This window comes from Harpia harpyja, chromosome 10 (assembly GCF_026419915.1).
Source record: "Harpia harpyja isolate bHarHar1 chromosome 10, bHarHar1 primary haplotype, whole genome shotgun sequence".
Lineage (NCBI taxonomy): Eukaryota > Metazoa > Chordata > Aves > Accipitriformes > Accipitridae > Harpia > Harpia harpyja.
Window position 1 is genome coordinate 29706386 of NC_068949.1, and position 16774 is coordinate 29723159.

At 36.5% G+C, this 16774-nt stretch overlaps 1 protein-coding gene across 2 annotated transcripts in view; it reads right to left on the reverse strand.

The window, feature by feature from the left end:
* Positions 1–16774, reverse strand: part of LOC128147067 (adhesion G protein-coupled receptor A3-like) — a 315407-nt gene that overhangs the window by 25702 nt on the left and 272931 nt on the right. For both annotated transcript variants that reach the window (XM_052799271.1, XM_052799270.1), the window contains exon 17: positions 10337–10482. In XM_052799271.1, coding sequence (XP_052655231.1) covers positions 10337–10482 — 146 coding nt within the window. The remainder of the gene's footprint in view (positions 1–10336; positions 10483–16774) is intronic.

Genomic DNA, 16774 nt, shown 5'->3' on the forward strand with positions numbered 1-16774 from the left:
GCAGGATGTATGCATAGAATGAGTCAGGTCTGAAGCTGAATTTACAACAGTTACAGTTAAATATGCTCCAGCATATTTAATGTAACATGCGTATCTGTAGATTTCACCAGTCTTGTTTGTCCAAGGAATATATTTTTATTTCCTTGAATTTTTCCTTTCATTAATATAGAAGAAATATTCTGAAATGTTAAAATTATGCATTTAAAACTATCATTGTTAAAAACACATATATGTGCATAAAAATATATATTTTGTTTCTATTGCTAGTTTATTTGAAGATAACCCATGCACTTTTTATTGTTTAGCATTTGCTCTTTGAATCTAACAATACCTTTAAGCCAAAATTACTTTATGGAATAGTGGCAATGGATTGGTAGATGCAACATCTAATAAGACCTATGCCATGCTATAATTTAAATGCACAGTGACTGTACTGTACTGCAGTTATTATAGAATATTGAATAATTCTTTATTACACTAGTTGGTTGCCTGTAGTGTTCTAGTTTCTGTGATATTGCAGTTTATCAGTCTGTACAACATACTTCACAATTCTTCATGTCTTACTATGTTTTCTTGCAACATCACTGTTTTCATTACAGTTGAGCTGGATGTATACAGACACTCACTTAAAAGAGAGGTGTCCTGTAACAAGCTTTAAGTTCCATCTTTGTCACATAACAATCTTCGTAAGAAAGAATTTGTATCTAATGTGACCCTGGCTTTATTTAAATAAAATGAATGCTTCATTTTTAAATTTTCTTAATAATAAATGAGTACAATCATCCACAACTACAAGTCGGATAGCCTTTACTGTAACTGTGGTGATATTATTTCATGCAGATGGGAATGCTTAGTTCTTTGTCCATACTGTGGCAATAAACACATTTGGAATTATCATCTTATGCATTTCTCTTTACAGCTTTTTTGCATAATCAAGTTTAATCTATACGACACCAGAGAATCATCTGAGAAAATATTTAGCTCTTTCAAATCTGATAAAGTTTTCTATGAAACCCCCACTGGAGTTTGAATATATTATGTTCAAGGATTTTTAGAACTTGCAAAATTTCCAATCAGCGTTTTACATTTTACCTGGAGCAGCATATCAAAACATAGAGCATTTTATCAAGTTCACCCTACCCTCTAACTTATCCTCTACAATTATGTATATGACTAGCTCGAATTCTAGAAAGTGTTGAGGCAAGGAATAGTGTTACAAGAATTCTCAATTTCCAGGAAATACCTAGATGTGAACTGATGATTAAAGCAGATGAAAATTCAACCTAATACAGTTCTGCAGATCAGCATGTTGCAGTTACAGCCTTTCAAACCTGAAAATGTCAGAGGAATCATCATAAATGTCCCTGAAGCTCACAACTTTGCAAGCTTGCAAATGCCAAAACTCATGCAGTTAAATTTTCTAAGTCCCAAGACCGTCATTCCCTCATTAAATGACTAGGTATCAGTCAGATGTTGTAATTTTCTTTTTTTGGTTATGTTTGTCAATAGCATTGGAACTGGGGAGAGTTTCAGTTGAACGGGTCTTGATATGTGACTTTCTATGCTACTTAATAGCTTGTTTACAGGTAATGAGTTGACATACGTTTCTTTTGCAATAACCATAAACCATTTCTTTTCATCTATACTAAGTAGCTCAGACCGTGTTCTTTAAACAAAGACGATAAAACTTCATCTTCTACCTCAACACCTCTTAAAGATTTGGTATTATTGGATTTCTACTGTGGAAAGTGTCAACATCGTGCATCTCACCTGTACCTTGGCTAATGAAGCTACAGCAGTAACAAAATCCATTTTCTACTTTGATTATAACGTGCTCTTGAAATAAGATCAAATCAAGGAGGCACCTCTGTTCCAGGCATCTTTCCCTTAAAGCATTTGATAGTGCATTCAGGTCAGATTTGAAGAATAATTTTGCCAACTAGGAAATGAGAACAAGCTTTTGAAATACTTCCAGTCTGAGTCTTGATTCACAAGCCAGATAAGTGAAACAAAGTAAAGCAGGTGGCTCTGTGACCATCTCGCCCCTAACAACATAATAATTCAGTCACTCACCTTGAAGGCGGAGAAGTGAAGTTCTAATCACTTCTCCTGTTTGATTCAGAGTAGGCAGGAAAATACCTCCATGCTATGACACCATACACTGGAAATCCAATGCCATCTGCAATGAATATTTACGTGGCCTATGCAAAGTGCAACAGCTTTCTCAGGGTACCACTGACAATATATTGGCACTTGAATCTCCTTAATATTTTAATAATTTGGTTTTACTGAAAATGTTCTTGTGTGGAACAATTAATTCAAAGCTGAATTAAACATTTTCTTTGACCTAAGATAATTTTCCCCCATATAATGGAAATGCACTTAGCTTCAGGCTGAAATTGAATAAGAAGAATTCATGAAAATGTTTCCTTTATCACCATTTTATACCCTTTTCTACTGCAGATCTTTCAGTTACATTGCTAGCTAGCAATAACACGGCTATGGCTATAATCCATGACTCCATTTGACCATATATCAGCCTTTTAAGAGTGATCATGTTAAATAGCTTGTAATGCCAGTATGTCCCTAAAGTATCAAACCAACTTCCAGACACCTTTAGGTTCTGCAGTCCTCTCTCCCCATCTCATTAATGATGAACAGACTTAAACTGCCTGTTTTGCTCTTAGGCTTCTCTTTTTTGGTATCTCTAGCTTTTACACCTCAGGTGGCAGCATGTTTCTGGCCATTCTGGCTAAGGTCCCAGCATTACAATTCTTTTTTGTTTGTTTGGTTGGTTTTTTGTTGGTTCTTTTGAGAACTTGCCGAAATTGGTGGGCTGATAAGGCACAGTACAGTCTGGCTGATAAGATCAGCATTTCTAGTGTGTCCTGGCTTCAGGTGGGATACAGTTAATTGTCTTCCTAGTAGCTGGTAAGGTGCTATGTTTTGAGTTCAGTATGCGAAGAATGTTGAGAACGCTGATGTTTTCAGTTGTTGCTAAGTAGTGTTTAGTCTAAAGTCAAGGATTTTTCAGCTTCTCATGCCCAGCCAGCAAGAAAGCTGGAGGGGCACAAGAAGTTGGCATGGGACACAGCCAGGGCAGCTGACCCAAACTGGCCAACGGGGTATTCCATACCATGTGACGCCACATCTAGTGTATAAACTGGGGGGAGTGGGGGCAGGGGATTGCTGCTCGGGGACTAGCTGGGTGTCGATCGGCGCGGGTGGTGAGCAATTGCACTGCGCATCATTTGTACATTCCAATCCTTCTATTATTACTGTTGTCATTTTATTAGTGTTATCATTATCATTATTAGTTTCTTCTTTTCTGTTCTATTAAACTGTTCTTATCTCAACCCACAGGTTTTACTTCTTTTCCCGATTTTCTCCCCCATCCCACTGGGTGGGGGGGGAGTGAGTGAGCAGCTGTGTGGTGCTTAGTTGCTAGCTGGGGTTAAACCACGACATAGTGGTACTGTTGTATCATTAGTTGTGTTGTGTCATCTTTGAATGACAGAGTTATTAAAATTGTCTTCAGAATACAGCATTGTTCAAAAGATTAGCTCTATAATTAAATTAAACAAAAATTTTGAAATGGCTCTTATCCTTAGATTATTTTAATATCCAGTAAAATAATATACTAGCTTATTTTGATGTTGAATATAAGCCTTATTTTGGTGAATAAAACTAAAACAATAGCTGGAAGGAAAACATGGCTTCTCTTCTGTTCAATTTTTATCAAATACAAGAATTTTAAAAGTGGTATTTCAGCAATATGGCCTTTCTCCTTCTTGGGAAATATGATAAATATTGAAACAAGAAACATGGGAATAGTGATTTGCAGATAATATGCATGAAAGCAGCTGTTGCACACTATGTTCTTTTTAGGAACTTAGGGTATTGAGGCTGCAAGCAGCCTTGTGAATATATGAGGATTGCAAAAACTCCATTATTCAATAATGAATCAAACTAATTACAGCACAATTTGAAAATGATCTGAAAATATACATTGGAAAAGACAATTTTCTAGTCTTAACTTCCAATAACTAAAATAAGAAACATTGATAATGATATGAGAGACATTAGTTAAACTTTCTGATGACTGACCCTGCCCACATCAAAATATTCTGTCCTCCAAGCAAAGAATGCAACTAAGTATTTAAATTACAGCCAACTTCCCTGAGCATGGTATAGCAGATTTTCAGTGAGACTGTTGCCTTACTGTACCATGGTTCATCCAGCTGGTGAAAACCTTACTCGCAGGGAGACATCACTTCCGCCTACTCTCCAAAGACAGAACTGTGTCTATTCTAATAGTAAAGCCTGAACTACAGAGATCTCCTCAGGGCTTCCAAGAATTCTGCCCTGTGGCATTTCCCATTTATTTCAACATATACAAACTACAGATGGTTGTTAAGGAAAAGGCAGATAATCCCTTGGGATAATCAGGCCTAAATTTAAACTTTACAGAGGTTTGGTATGTTCACTGTGGGAAGGAAAAATGGGCTTCCATGGATCAAGATTAGAGGAATTAATATTTAAGGGCATACCATAAAGAAGAAAACAATGGAGTGTAATTGATTCTTTTCATCTGACCTCTTTCTCTCTCCCTCTCTCTCAATCATTGTTTGATACTAGAAGACATGAATTTGTGAGAGCCAGTGCTAATGAAAAATGCAGTAGAACTTAACTGCATTTCAGAGCTGCTGGTGTCAAGGGGGCAAGTAATGTCTGTGTCTGTCAGAATGTAAATTCAGTCACTTCATATGATTCACACTCAAGATCCAGAAAAGAACATGGCCAAGAAAATGACATGACATATTTGACAAACTTGATGTTTAACAGAGAATTTGTTATCATGGTCAAATTTTGATCCCCCATTACACTGCTATTATGCTGCAATAAATTATAGCCAACTTGTTATAACTGATAGGGAAAATTTTCTAGATCCCAAGAGTAACAAAGATAATTTCCTGAAGACCTTTCCAACCTCAGGAATATTAGAAACCATTAGTTCTTTTTATTCTAGGGTTTTTCTCTGGTAAAGGACATAATCATTCTTTAAAAAAATAAATATAAGAAGCCTTTAGTCTTTATAACTGAAGTGTTTTTAGTACCTCCATTGTGGTGCAAAATCATCATGTGCCAATTTTCAATGACATCATGAATATTGTGTGCAAATTCAGGAAATAGCCTGCTTTATTGGTAACTTATTCAGTAAAAATTGCCACATCATCAATTTATGATGGAAGTCACAACACTTCCAGCCAGGCTCTCTTGGGACCTGCAGTTAGGCAAATGCAGCAGTACATAGCAGTAGATCCATTTGTGCCCATGAGTTGGTTTCCAGTTTGTCAGAATTCAGATCAAGCATCCAAATGTTCATCCCGAGACAAGCAGGGTTAACATTGCGAGCCAAGCACTAAGCAGATGCCATGACCCCTGTGGTATCATGCAAGTCTGTAAAATCTTACTGCAAGACAAGAGTTGCTCATCACAGGACTGGTTGACACAAAACAAAGGAGAGGGTTTCCTGGATTTTAAAGTTTAGCATGGTTTCTCCTCTTTGCAGTGAAAGAATTTAACATACTTCAGTGTCACAAAGACACTTAGCTACTGTTTAGCTGGATACTACTGATGAATGTTTAGGTAGCTGAGAGAAATGAGCCAGGGAATGACACTGAAGAGCTGCTGCCACATTTACAGAAGAGGGGGAGGATGCAAGTGGAGCACTATTGCGTCTTGCACATCCACGTGATCAGGGTGTAGGTTGTTAGTCATTGTTACACTGCAAACATAGCCCACAAGGAAGACCCCTGTTGTTGCTGCTTCCAAGACATCACTCAGTACTCTGGAAGTGTATGGATGATGTACAGAAACTTGCCCATATACAACCTGATACAGAATAGCAGACACACACACACACACACATGCACGTACGCATCTGTTAGCAGATATTACAGTTCAACTGAACCACTTCAGTTCTCACCTACTATTTCTAGGTCTGTTCTCTGTGCAAGTTAAAGGACAGTTTCTATGAACAGTTAAGACATTTCAAAGTATATGAAATATGCAAACAGCTTTCTCATTCTAAAAATGATTCTGAACTTTTAAAATTATTTAAAGTTGAAAACAATAAGAGAATGGAATTGAAGCCAGTGGTATTAACTGTAGGTGCTCTGAGTGTGCTGCTGAAAACTGATTTAATTAGCCTGAGTTATGATCTTCCCAAAATTCTCTATGTTCATTTTTAATAGCCATAGTACTAAGCCTAGTACTCTGAATACCAAGGGAAGGACACACAATCCATTCCTAAATTGCTACTACAGCTAGATATACAATTTTTCTAAGGCACTGCATGAGGTACGTTTCCTAGAAACCCCAAAATTTTAGTAAGAACCTTTTAAAAAGCTTATCAAGATATATTACGTAATAAACAAGATGAAGTTTAGCAGAGACAGTGACATCACCTGTTATCCACTTTGCAGTTGATTCTGCAGCCTTATGTATGCACATTGATGTTTTTTCATGACAGGTATAGCATATTGGACTTTCTGTAATCTGAAGTTTGCCATATTAGTTATCTTGCAAGATGTTCATTGAATAAAAGAGGATGGAGGAAATTAGGAGACATATTTGTAGCTAACCCTGAGATAAAAGGTAACTTAATTATCTGTCTCCTTAACACCAATCTCTGGCTCAGCTGGCAGCTTATTTAATTTTATTTTAAATGTTTAAAGTGCAATTGTGCTCAGTAATTATCTTATTAAAAATGATAGTAGTCTAATTTTTTTTCTGTCTTTCTGTAAAGGAATGATTTTAACAGAATATCTTTCAGAAATGTTTTCTCCTTGGTCTGTGCTCCTGTCTAATCTGTATGTGCACAGAGCATCACATGAAATAAGCATGCACGTATCAGGTATAAAAACTAATACTACCTGTGCCTCAGTTTGGGCTGATAAGTTTTGTACATTGCAAGTAATAGCTGAATCTTGCATGCCCCTTTGTCTTTGCTGGCAAAATCTGACTTCAGATGAATCAGAAGTCAAACTCTGCCAGGTTTAACAAATGCCCATGGAGGATGAACATATAGAATTATTTATTTCTATTAAGAATACCAGAGACTATATTTTACAGGAAGTAATTTCATTACCTATTGAAGTGCTAGGGTTCAGCATTTCAATACACAAAATTCAATGATGCATTAATTTGATCCACCTCACTAGCATCCAGGCACATTTAGTGAAAAATGCCAGAATTGTTACAGTTGGTTCCAGTCAAAGTGATAGGCCCCAAGAGCTTTAACTCTATAATTAACAGATAATAGATCCTGTATAATATATATATTAAAATATATATAATGTATAATGTTTAACATATATAATGTATCACATAATAAATGATTAATGTATAAAAAGAGTTAATATTCAAAATCGTATTGCCATGAAGAACAAGTTTCAGTAAAATTACACTGCAAAAAGATTTCAAGTTTGATCGCTGTATCTAGAACAGAGAAAACCAGTTTTATGTAATAGGATACATCTTGCCACAGCTCAAAGAAAGCTGGGAGGAAAAGATCAAGTGTACCTCATTTGTTTTACTTCTGCAGATGAACATGCAAATAGCAGGCAGAGAAACTGAAGCAAATGTTACATGCAAATGCCCTTTTCTACTGACAGGTAGGGTCTCCTTTTAGATATTTTGGTATTTATTTTCACTATTTCAGCTACTTCTAGAGCGGATCAAGCTCTTGAAAAAAATGTGGTGAGAGAATTTTTATCATTTTTTGGTAAATTCCATGTCATAGATTTGTGTATTGATTTTTGGCAGTAGCCCCACTTACTGACTCACAAAAGATATCCATACATCTCATACAGCAAGTACATATACAAGGAATACAAAAACACTCATATGTGAACTGGAAACCCAGTCTATCATATACATCCATTACCAGAAAAGACTGAAGGAGAACAGCAAAGTGTACAGCTCTTGCCAAGCACATTCATATATTTGTGTTCAACAAAACCTGAACACAAGTCAAACTAGGTCTATCAACAGGGATTACTGACAAACTACCTCTTGTTTAAAAGTGTCTTGCAGACTGTATTATATGCTTCCTAGCACTGGTGGTCCTGACATAAAAAAAGCTTAACTCAATCTCCATTTGAACAAACTTTATATAATTTAGCTATCTACTGGTGTCAAATGGAGACAAAAATTAACACTCCCTCACCCAAACCCAGACCTGGACAAACTGTGATGTTCTCTCTTATGCACCTGAGGCACAGTATGTATAAAGGCTTGCATCAGCTTATAGATACAAGAACACTGTCTAGTTAAAACATTTCTTATAAATGATTACACTGAAATATAAGCATCTTAAATGGATTTTATGGAAATATTATGATACAGAATAATTCTGATTTTAATTTTATTAAAACGAGGAAAGTTAAAATGCCCATAAAAATGATCATTATCATTCTAAAAGAACAAGAATTACTAATTATGACTTTGGCATTTTCTTGTGTAAAGCAATTTTTAATTTTCCATATACTATGCCCATTTTCTACATGAAATGAAATTGATCCTTTCTACTTTGAATGTAATACTAACCATTATGAAATCATATTAGACATTTCAGTGCCTGTGTCTCTAGGACATATGGTGCCCTGAGCGAGAAAAATAACTTAGAATCATTGTACTTAGCTATTAAACAATAACACTCATGTTCTCTCACAGCTAAAAGGAGGTTTATAATTTCTATTACTAAACTTAAAATATCTACTGTTTATTTTCACTGTCTGAGAACCTCAACGTGACTGGTACAACAAATATTCTAATTAGAGTAATGTTTTCTGTAACCTGTCTATTGTTTACCAACTCAAACAAGATTTGAATTTGAAGAACATACACTATGCTGGGTCTATGTAACCTGTAATAATTTTCTACCTTAATAGCCACACTGCAGCATTTGAAAATTGGCAATTATTTTGCCATGAGCTAGTAACTGAAAGAGTGAAATTCTCATCTGTGAAGAATGGTATAGTAAATCATGGATTAGCAAAATCGGGCACTCTAAGTGAAAGTACATCCTCCTCTTTACATCTAATGTTCAATATGGCTCTTCACTATACAAATTTTATGTTAACTTTAATCAATTTCATCTCTAGAAAGAAAATGTTTTAAAAAGCAGAAAACTAATCATGGCAATAAAGATTTCACTCAGCAGAATCAGAGAGCAAAAAGTAATTCATCTTCCTACAGACTTTTAACAAGTTGTGACAACCTCATGCAGCCATCTATAAATGTTACTTAATAAACATTTTGTGTTCAAAATAATATAAGCTAAGTCTGTTTAAAAGAATATACTAATCTGATTTTTTCACAGTAAAGCCATAAAAAATAGAATTCATATTTCCTGTCCTTCACTATAAAACTGAGGTCTTTAGTCTAAATAGACCATTCAAGTTTTTCCATGATCTGTGGGGAAAGAGAGGCACCTCCATAAGACAATTCTTCCTGTCCTCACACAAACATCCAAGACAGATGGGAGGAATTTTCCTCTGGAAGTTCCTCTCTGTCACAGTGTCCCTCCAAAATCTATACAGGGACACTAGATAACTTTGGCTAATACCTAACTTTTTGACAGCTAAAGTCAAAAAAGATGAATCCATCTTCTCATGCCTTTGGTTGTCAATCCTAGTTTGTGGTAAGTTGGGGTTTTTTTCTATGCAGGCTGACTATTTTGGCTTGAAGTTTCAGCATCTCTTAGGCATCTTGTTAAAATTCTTACTGCATTACACCTGCCATGCTGTCAGAGACAGGTTAGTTAGTCTGCTTGATCTAGAAAGCTGATGGGAAGTCCAGACTTTCAGTTGCTCCTGTAATAGCATTAGATCTCCGATGTGGAATGAGGAAGGTTGCTATCAGGTTACTAGGCAATCAATACAAGTGTGGGCAAGCAGAATAGATAAGGGTAAAGGGAGAGTCGTCATAGCGTAGTTTCTGATGATTAAATAATGCCTTAACCCAGAAGCAAGCCAGGTTTTTTTCCTCCATAAGAAACCAACAGAAACATTTGAATTGTTCCTGTTCAGATAAAGGTATCTGAACCTAGCCAATACCAGTTCTGCATGTTTCCATCTCCTGAGTAGAGTTAACTATTAGCATACAATAAATATTCAAATTTTTATATACACCAAAGTGACTCAGTTCTTTATGGATCCTATTTATAGTCTGTAAAAAGTAAAGAATACAGAAATAAAAGTGAGAGGTGGTTTAAAATTTCTATGTTTTAGGAATACATAAAAAAAAAAATATAGCTAATATTCCATACCTGAGTAGTGGTTGCTTTGGATAAGATGGTTGGTCACTGTTTTGGCATGGCTGAGGTTTTTTCGTGACTTGCTTGTAAATATTCCTGGCAGTTACTCCAATCCATAGCATAGTAGAGAGTGTAGAATAATGTAGTACTATACCAACCTAAGAAAAGAGTGGACAGTTAAACACGTCAGTAAATGGATCAGTAAAACAAGAGTTTTAGAAGAATCTTACTGCATAACTGTACAAGCAAACAGGTTTTTTTTAACTTAATTTGTAAGTGCATCAATTTTGTCTTTCTCTCTGGTTATTTCTCACCAGGGAATACACCTCTAAAAAGCAGATAGAATCAGTTATTTAATCTATCATAGATAATATCTGTGATACCAGAAGGTATGTTACAAAACCAAAACTGTAAAGACATTTGTTTTCTAAGAATCTGATTAATGACAACTATTTACACCTGAATTTAAAGTGATGCAAAGGTTAGTTTGTATTGCAAGCCTCGTTAGCTTATCGTGACAATGCAATTTAAAAATGAAAGAGAGGTCAGCATTTTTGCTTGCTATTATGCTACTATTTCCTTTCATTTTTCAGGAATATCCTGCTGTAGTTCCCTCTCAGCTGCATATAGCCAAGGTTGACTTCCTGTAATGGGATCAGTGCTATTTGCCTAAAACCAGATTATTTTCAGACATATTTTAAGGAATTTATAAACTTGGCTATACAATTTTTAAAATTAAATGACAGATCTTGGCATCCTCCCTTAAAAGGAAATACAAACTCTCAATAGTGTTATTATCATTTTGTCTCCAAGAAACCGTTTTATCACTGAAAGTAAAATAAAGTACAAACACCTCTAAAATACTAACATCTTTGTTATGTTAGTAATTGTTATTCATTACTATGGAAACAGTAATTGGAATTTTATCCAATCTCCAGTGCTTTATTACATCAGCTAAGTCTCCATCTGATTATATAAAATGAGGTTACCTTTGAAGCAATAACCTGACATTTTGCAGTGAGAAGTAAAATATTGCTATAATTGGAAAGCATATAAATGTTTAAGGAATACAGAGAATTGCTGAATAAAGCTAACACAAATCTATTATAATGATTTATTTGAACCAGTGTTCATTTTTGCTCAACTTAAAATAATTGATGGGTAAAGGAAAAAACTCCATGAATTTTGTTTATATTTAGTAATGTAGCACAAAACTTGAAGATAGCAGCAAATACCATCAACAGAAAACCCTTTGTAATTTTCTCTGGGACTTGTCTGACAGATTAGAGAAGGGAATAGAAAGCCTTCATAGCTGTTGTCGCTTGAGGTTAAAGAAGCAGAAATAAGAGAATGAGACAACTTTGTACCATCAGCTGGCAGATGTTGCCAGTTCAGTGGCTAGTGCTGTCTGGACTTAGTTCATATGCAGCTTGCAGCATTTCTGTAGGGACTCAGTGAATATGACTATGAGCTGAGGGGGGAGTGAAAGAGTAAGGCAGGAAGAAGAGGGTGAGAAGAAAGGGAGAGGAAAAAGGAGGTGGGAACCATGAGAAAGAACTGGAAAAATTCTAGGGATTTGGTTCATAACCTCTTTCTCATTTCACTATAGCACTGCTACTATATATTCTGTAATTATTCTATGCAAGTGTGCCAAAGAGTCTATAAGAATATGAACAGCAGGGATCAATTCCATGTGAGAAGGCACCTACATGTGAAATTTGGCAGCATATATGGCCATATATACAGAATAATGAGCCACTTAAGTGAAGAATGAGATTCCTAAAAATAGTCCAATAAAACAATTTTATTGAAATTTTAAGGAGGCAACTGAACTGAAAACATCATTGCTATGCCACACCTTAGTCACGTTACTTTTCTTCACAGTGTGCTGATACTTCAGCAACTTAGTTCCTTCTGATACATGGACAAATCAAACAAACATGGACAAGAGACAGAAGTGTTATCATCTTCTAAGTCTTTAATAATACGCCTCTTTCTCTCTCTCTCTCAAAAAAAATCAATTTGCATTTCTTGCTTAAAGGAAAAGAGGATATATCCTGATGGTACAGGACCTCCTCATGACTGACAGATTTGAAGGACAATGGTGACAATCTGGAGATAAAACATACATAACACAACAAAAATGTGGAATTTGGAAGGGTGTACTGGGCTGTTATGCTAAATTCCAAAGGAAAGGGTACCCTTTGCTCTGTGTCATGATGATTTTGTTTCTCACTTCTCATCACAAAATATGCTTTCTGGACTAGAATTTTGCTCTTATTCATCCACTAATAATAATCAGTAAAGAAATGTTTGTCACACCTCATCTTGAAAATTCAGTGTTTCAAAGTGGTGGGCTTTGCTCTCTGCCTCTTCCTTCCCCATATCTCCACACTGACATCAGTCATGCCTGGAGATGCATTTTCCTCACTGTTGCACTTAGGGGCTGTGGCTGCATGCTCTTTTGTCCCCTTCAGTGGGACCACCTCTTCCTAGCTCTCTTAAGCTAGGAAGACATCTGAGCCCTATCCTAGAAATACACAAGATACCAACTCATGCCATGGAAGGGGAAGACAAGGCTCAACAGAAAGGGAAACAGGACAAAGATAGTTTTGTTCAGTAAACTCTCACTTAACTCTGTTGGCAAATGTAAACCTTAGGTTTATGCAACAAAGGTCCAGGGTACAAATTTATCTGTGTATATCTTGTTACTGGATTTGTGCCTCTGTAAAGCTTAAAAGGCCAATAAATAGACATAAATACCCAAGTGTACACTTAAAACTATTTTCACTATAACCAGAACTTTTGTATTTCACACAGAATCGTGTGGGAAGCATCAAGTTTTCCACACAGAACAAAGGATTATGATTGAATATACGAAAGTGATGACCTGTATTCGTAAGAAGGTTTTCCACTGACAGGCCAAATGGTACAGAAAGAACTGTCAGGACACATGCATTGAAGACAGCACTGCACCTAAAGCTATTTAATAACCACAGTTATATGGTGAAAATTTTCTTGTTTCCTTGGACTCATTTTTCCACGTCCTGTATTCTTAGAACTCTTATCTTTGGGAATAAGCACCAGCCTACTGAATAGAAGATTACGCTTTTTTACAGTAAGAAGATGCTGTCTGTATGTGCCCCTTCAATAAATTTCAGTACCTTAGAGGTAACTGAAGTTCCATACCATGCAGTTACCATGGTAATGACCAGAATACACATTTATGCAAAGCATTTTGGCACAAAAAGCTCTCTTGATCAGCTTTAACTTGCACACGAATTTCTTTGTTTTCCCCTAGTTTTTAATTTCATTTCTTTTTTTCAAAGGTAATCGTATTTCAGATAAGATTGTCCTTCTTCAGCCAGTTCTATTTAAAGGAGGATATGGATATGCACTGACATTCCAATTACACTGCTAATCCTGCATTGAAAGTGATTCTTTTCAGTGAGATGAAGGGATTCAGGAATTTCTCTGCGGTCTATAACACCACTGGATGTGAATATTTAATGATCTTAAAACATTTAGCCTTAGAACAACCCTGTGCTCCTTTCACAGGTAGAAAATTTAGAGCAAGTTGAGACCCACAAATCAGGTACCTGAAACCAGGAAGGACAATCTTCAGCATGCACATCTAACTCCATAGTGTGCAAAGTCTTTAGCCATCATAGGTTGGTGCTAGTAAAGTTTCCAGCCACCTAAAGTCTTGCTTATGCATATGACTAGCTCTGTTCCTGTCTCAGCAGAGCTGAACAATGCAGCACCTTTCTCACCAAAGACTACTCAAGAGCTCTTAAATGGCATTCTTTGCTTGAGACACCCTAACTGGCAAACTTGATCACAGTACATTAATTTTACACCCATTCTTTCAAAATCAAAAATAAATAGCTAGAGCAGAAAGAACTGCTCTTTTCCTCCTCTTTCTGTAATATTTTTGTACCTACAGCTCCTACCCAAGATGTGGTGCATAGCTCTAGGACCTCCTTAGTTTAACAGGATTCAAATCCAAATTTTGGACTTCCAACGGTAGTAGTCTAACTTTTAGGCTACTGGCTAGTATAGAACGGGCTTTGCCTTTCTTGCTGAAGAATTACTGCCCTACAGAAAGGAATTCACAAGCAGCTTCATGTATGACGCTCATAAGGGAGAACAAAGATCTGAGCCTTACCAAGTCTTACACGGAAGCTTTTATTTCATAAACCACATAAGAGGTGCTGGGAGATGTGATCCAAGTGATCACGCCACTCAGTGACTTGCCCCTAGGATATGATTCTGTCTCACTCCCTAACTTTTCTGTCTCCTGGTTCTTGTCCCCCTAAGCCTATTCTTCACGCTTCAACATGCTGAACTGACGATTTCATCCCCTAGCATCCATAGCCTCATGGCTATCATACTCTCCCGGAAAGTAGGGGCCATGAGACTGAAATTTTTCAGACTGAGGGTACAGAACCAATGCCTCCCACACATGGGGAGTGGCCCAGCTACAGTTGTGTCTCCTTCTGTCTCATTCCTTACATGAAAGGAATAAGCCTCCTTCTGCCCTTTAAAGGAAAGAAATCTGAGACCCTAACTCTGGGAGATGGAAGGGGCTGATTACATCATCCCCTGGCTCACTCAAGCACCTTTCTGGCTAGTGTACTGGCTCTGATTAATCCTATTCTGCTGTTCCTAACACAACTTTTGCCTTGCATGAACGATTTTGCCATAAACTCAAGACTCTGGATTCTACATCAACAGCCAGCATTCAGTGACACCCAGAATCAGATTCGTGGGTAATCTAAACAGTCTGTAGGTACAACCTCATTCACACAGGAAATCTGTGAAGAAGCAATCCACTCTTCCAGACCAGCACTCTAACATCAGTTTTCTTTATAAATCATAAAGACTGCATAGCACATACGCAAGTGAGACTGTCTATACAAAATCATCTCTGAAATAGGTATGCAGGTTTAAAAGGGAGTTTTAGATTTTTAGATTCCAGATAAAAATAAATATCTTACCTTCTCTGAAAACACATTTTTTTGTGTAATTACTTTGCCTTAAAGGGGATATGAAGGTTCTTCCAGCTATCTATCACAGAAAATGGGTCCATTTCCATAGCATTATTTCCTGCTGCTTAAAATTAGCCTGGGACACCTCATTTAGAGGGAGAAGGTGATCCAAATGGAGTTATTTTAGAACCACCCTTTTTGGTTAATTATGAAGGCTAAAAATTAACTCAGTCTATTATTTCACTTGAGTAAGGATGTTTCAGTGAAATTTGTTTGTGAAAGTTTTAGGGATAATTACAATAAGAAAGGTGGAGGTTCACTGGCTTTGACACCACATTTCAGTGATTAGGTCAGAAAATGCTTGCACTTGGAATATTCCCCCAGGCACTCAGGAAACAAAGTGCAAATTACCTTGCTGGAGGGTAAGGCTGTGTTTTGAATTGTCGCAGATGAAAAGATACCTGTGCTATAGCAACACTAATGGTGTTACACATGGAGTATAACTAATATTTTAGTGCTGCTTGAAGCAGTAATATTTTCACAAATATATTTTTAAACCCTAATACCAGGTTTTTTTCCAGAACTGAAAAAAAAAAAGAAAAAAAGGAGAAAGAGACAAAAACTTAATTTGAGGGACACACAAGCCCAAACCAGCTATATAAATATACCTTTCATTAGGCTGAGTAATTTAAAGAATTGCTATATTCCATATACAGGAGAAAAGGAGTGCTGTTCACCCCACCACTGCTTATACAAGCTACAGGAAATGTTCAAATATGTGAGCTTTCTGGGAAACCCATTAGTAGGTCTGACCTCCTTGCCTCCTAGCTTTGGTACCCTGAATATTAATTCACAGAGTAATCCTCTCAGGGTTATCACAGGAGGAGACAGGCAGTGGGACTCACAGAATTTTGAAAAACATTGCTGTCAGTAGGCAAGAAAGGGTCTGTGGTGGGGTACAATGTTCTGGGAGTGAACATTTGTTTAGCCTCTATTACCAGCATCTGTTAGCCCTACCTAATTATATCAGACAATTTCTACCAGGAACCAGAGGACTGTGTGTGCCTTGTGTGTCCTGTATCTTTCCTGTATTTTAACTGCTGATGATACTGTCTGTTGAGGTAGCATGGTGTCAGGTAAATAAATAACTTTATGAAACTGATTAGAAGGCATATGTGAATGGATCCATTCAGTTTCTGTAAGTGTGTGTGTTTCTCAGCAGCTCAGGATCTGGCCCTATACCATAGCAAGAAACAGCTGTCACTGATAATGCATATTATGAAGATACCCCTGTAGTTTACATATTACTCATAACAGATTATTAATAACTCATTTATCTCAATCAATTTTTCATTATTGCTATTAATACTGCATTGTTACCATGCAATCTGCAAAGTAAATAACCAGACAATGACTGTAACAGCAGATGGTTATTTGTGATCATGTAATTACACGGCCA